The sequence below is a fragment of the Nicotiana sylvestris genome, chromosome 3 (genome assembly GCF_000393655.2).
Source record: "Nicotiana sylvestris chromosome 3, ASM39365v2, whole genome shotgun sequence".
NCBI classification, from domain to species: Eukaryota; Viridiplantae; Streptophyta; class Magnoliopsida; order Solanales; family Solanaceae; genus Nicotiana; species Nicotiana sylvestris.
In genome coordinates, this window is record NC_091059.1 from 119,915,030 (window position 1) to 119,917,836 (window position 2,807).

General features: G+C 38.4%; 1 protein-coding gene across 1 annotated transcript; it reads left to right on the plus strand.

Annotated features, from left to right (window-relative positions):
• The first annotated feature begins 1,991 nt into the window (after window positions 1–1,991).
• Window positions 1,992–2,585, plus strand: LOC138887935 (uncharacterized). The gene is made up of 2 exons (XM_070169728.1): window positions 1,992–2,427; window positions 2,494–2,585. The coding sequence occupies exons 1-2, from the start codon at window positions 1,992–1,994 to the stop codon at window positions 2,583–2,585; spliced, it is 528 nt and encodes a 175-aa protein (XP_070025829.1).
• Window positions 2,586–2,807: the final 222 nt, after the last annotated feature.

Genomic DNA, 2,807 nt, shown 5'->3' on the forward strand with positions numbered 1-2,807 from the left:
GGAGCTCAATACGTCAAGGACAAGAATGGAAATGAATACCAAATTCGACCTCTCATTTATGATGTGAAGTTTAAGGTAGGAGAAGAGACTCCAATGGCTATGGCTTGGATATCTTTTCTAGGTTTGTTACCTATATGCTTTGTGAAGGAGTGTATTTTTTCTCTTGCTTCAGCTGTTGGGAAACCTTTACATTTGGATATGGCTACTATAAATAAGACTCGACCTAGCTGTGCGAGGGTAAAAGTTCTTGTCGATTTATTAGCTGATTATCCTAAAAATGTAAGAATGGACATTGTTAATGAGGCAACAGGTATAACAAGGACTCAATGGGTAAACATTAAGTATGATATGATTCCTAAGTACTGTAAGGAATGCAGATTACAAGGCCATGATTATTTTGAATGCTGGAAATCTCATCCGGAATTATCACCTTATCAAAGCAAGCAAAATGCTGAAAATAACAAGGAGCAGACTCAACTGCATCATAATCAACCATTGATGATCTTATCAAGCGGGAGAGTTGTAGGTAATGTGAATTCACCTGGGGAACAATGTAAGGAAGTAAGAGACAATCGAGTGAAGAAGAATGGAAATCGTATGGTTACAGGGAAAGAAATTGTTCATGTTGAACAAGCTAACGGGCAGCAACTGCTAGGATCTGGTAATCCTCAAAATAATGCTACTTCATCAAAGGAAATCATGACAGCTAATGATAATAACCAGCAGAACATTGGTAATAGAAGGAGGCAATTTTCTCAAGTTAATACAACCAAACAACTTCAAACAACAAACAAATTTGCAGCTCTACAAGTAGAACATAAAAGTACAACAGGAAATCAATTTGCTATTGTTGAAGGAACTGATATGCAGACCACACCTATTCAGAAGGCCTTGGATCCAGATGCAGCAATTTATACTCCTATGTCTAATGAAGTGGCATCATCAAAGAGAGTTCATGTTGGGCATCCTAATGGGGAAAGGAATGAAACTAAGGAAGGTGCAGAAATAGGTAAGGAGAATACTTCTCAATGGGTAAATAGAACCTTCCCAATGCCTAAGGTTACTACAAATCAGTCATGCCAAGAAACACCCTCGCAATCACTAGATACAAGCATAATTCCTGAGCATGAAAGTCTTAAGGATCGTGTCAATTTTTCGGGAGGTAAACTATGGCAGCAACAACGTGAAGAGGAATCAGACGAAGGAGAGTTCCTAGAAGGACACGAGGACGTGGAAGAAATACAAAACAAAGATCCAGATATAGAACAACAAAGTGTCAATGGCAAAAATAGAAGAATTGAAGTACAAAGAGCAGAAGAAAGTAACAATGCTAATACTACAGTTGACCAACCTTTCCAATCTGAATAGCCTCTTAAAATCACAACACCACCATCCAATCCTGAACCAAATGTCTTTGGAACTATTGAGACACATGAACCTACAGTCCAAACCTTTAAAGCAGGGGATACAGATGATCCAGGAGATCCAGATAATAAAAAGGAAGAAGCAAGACAGCAACAAATGGAAGGAACTCAGAAGAAAGTGGAATTAGAATTGCAGCAGTTCGTAGGCATTACTAATGCAGGTGATGGGGCTACCTTAACTCAAATGCAAGAAGCAGTAACATGCCCTAATCCATCAACTACAAAGGAAATGGTCACGATGAAAACCAGTGCTAAGAGTGTGGTTCCTAAAACTACTAGGAATCAGTTAATCAATAAAGAAAATTATGAAGAAGAGGACCAAACACAAATGGCAAAAAGAAGAGATATGGATGCAGAATCTACTACACAAAACTTCATAAATGTTGCTAGACAAGGTGATATCTCACCTAGACAGATGGATAAAGGTAAATCAGCAGGAAGAGGGAAGAAAAAACAACCAAGAGAGAATACTGGGGTGCATATTCTAGGAGTCCAAACAAGGAGAACTCTATCCAAATCAATCAATTGATGATGAATGCTCTAGTGGAGCAGCAAATTACTTTAAAGATGACCAACACTGATGACCACACAGAGTTCATTATTACCATGGTCTATGCTAAATATGATGCAAGAGAAATAATTGAGTTGTGGGACACTTTGTATTCCTTGGATACTAATATGGTTTTACCCTGGCTTGTGGGTGGAGATTTTAATATGATATGGGATGAAGAAGAGAAATTTGGGGGCCTCCCAGTTCATATAAATGAGATTGATGATTTTAGACATTGTATAACCACATGCAACCTTTTTGATCTTGGCTTCAAAGGAAGCATATTTACATGGTGGAATGGGAGAGCTGAGGAAGATTGCATAATCAAAAGGCTAGACAGATGTTTAGGCAACATGGAGCTTCAACAACTTTGGCTAGGCTTGGAGATAAATCACCTATCTAAGATTGGCTCAGACCAAAACCCAATGCATCTCACATATAATCCTAGTACTGGTTAGATCAAAAAAGCATTTAGATTCTTAAATTTCTGGATCAAACATGAGTCATTCTTGGATGTAGTTAAGGAGCATTGGCAGGAAGACTTCCATGCAAGTCCTTTCATACTTTTTAATCACAAGATGAAGAAACTGAAGAAAGCTCTTTCTACATAGAGCAAGGCCACATTTGGTGATATTTCAAAGGATAGCCAGCTTGGAGGAAGTGGTGAAGGTACATGAGACACAATTTGAACTGAATCCAACTATACAAAATCGTGAAAGGCTCCAAAGGGTGCAGGCAGATCTTATTCGAGTGTGGGCTTTGGGAGAAGAATTTTGGAAAACAAAGCAGGTATGGCTTGGTTCAAAGATGGAGATAGAAATACTAAATTGTTT

What these genes read in the sequence shown, in the direction of transcription:
- LOC138887935 (XM_070169728.1), top strand. Translation starts at nt 1,992, where the DNA reads ATGACCAACACTGATGACCACACAGAGTTCATTATTACCATGGTCTAT. An exon ending in CACATATAATCCTAGTACTG is followed by an intron (nt 2,428 to 2,493) that starts GTTAGATCAAAA and finishes TCTTGGATGTAG; the next exon opens with TTAAGGAGCATTGGCAGGAA.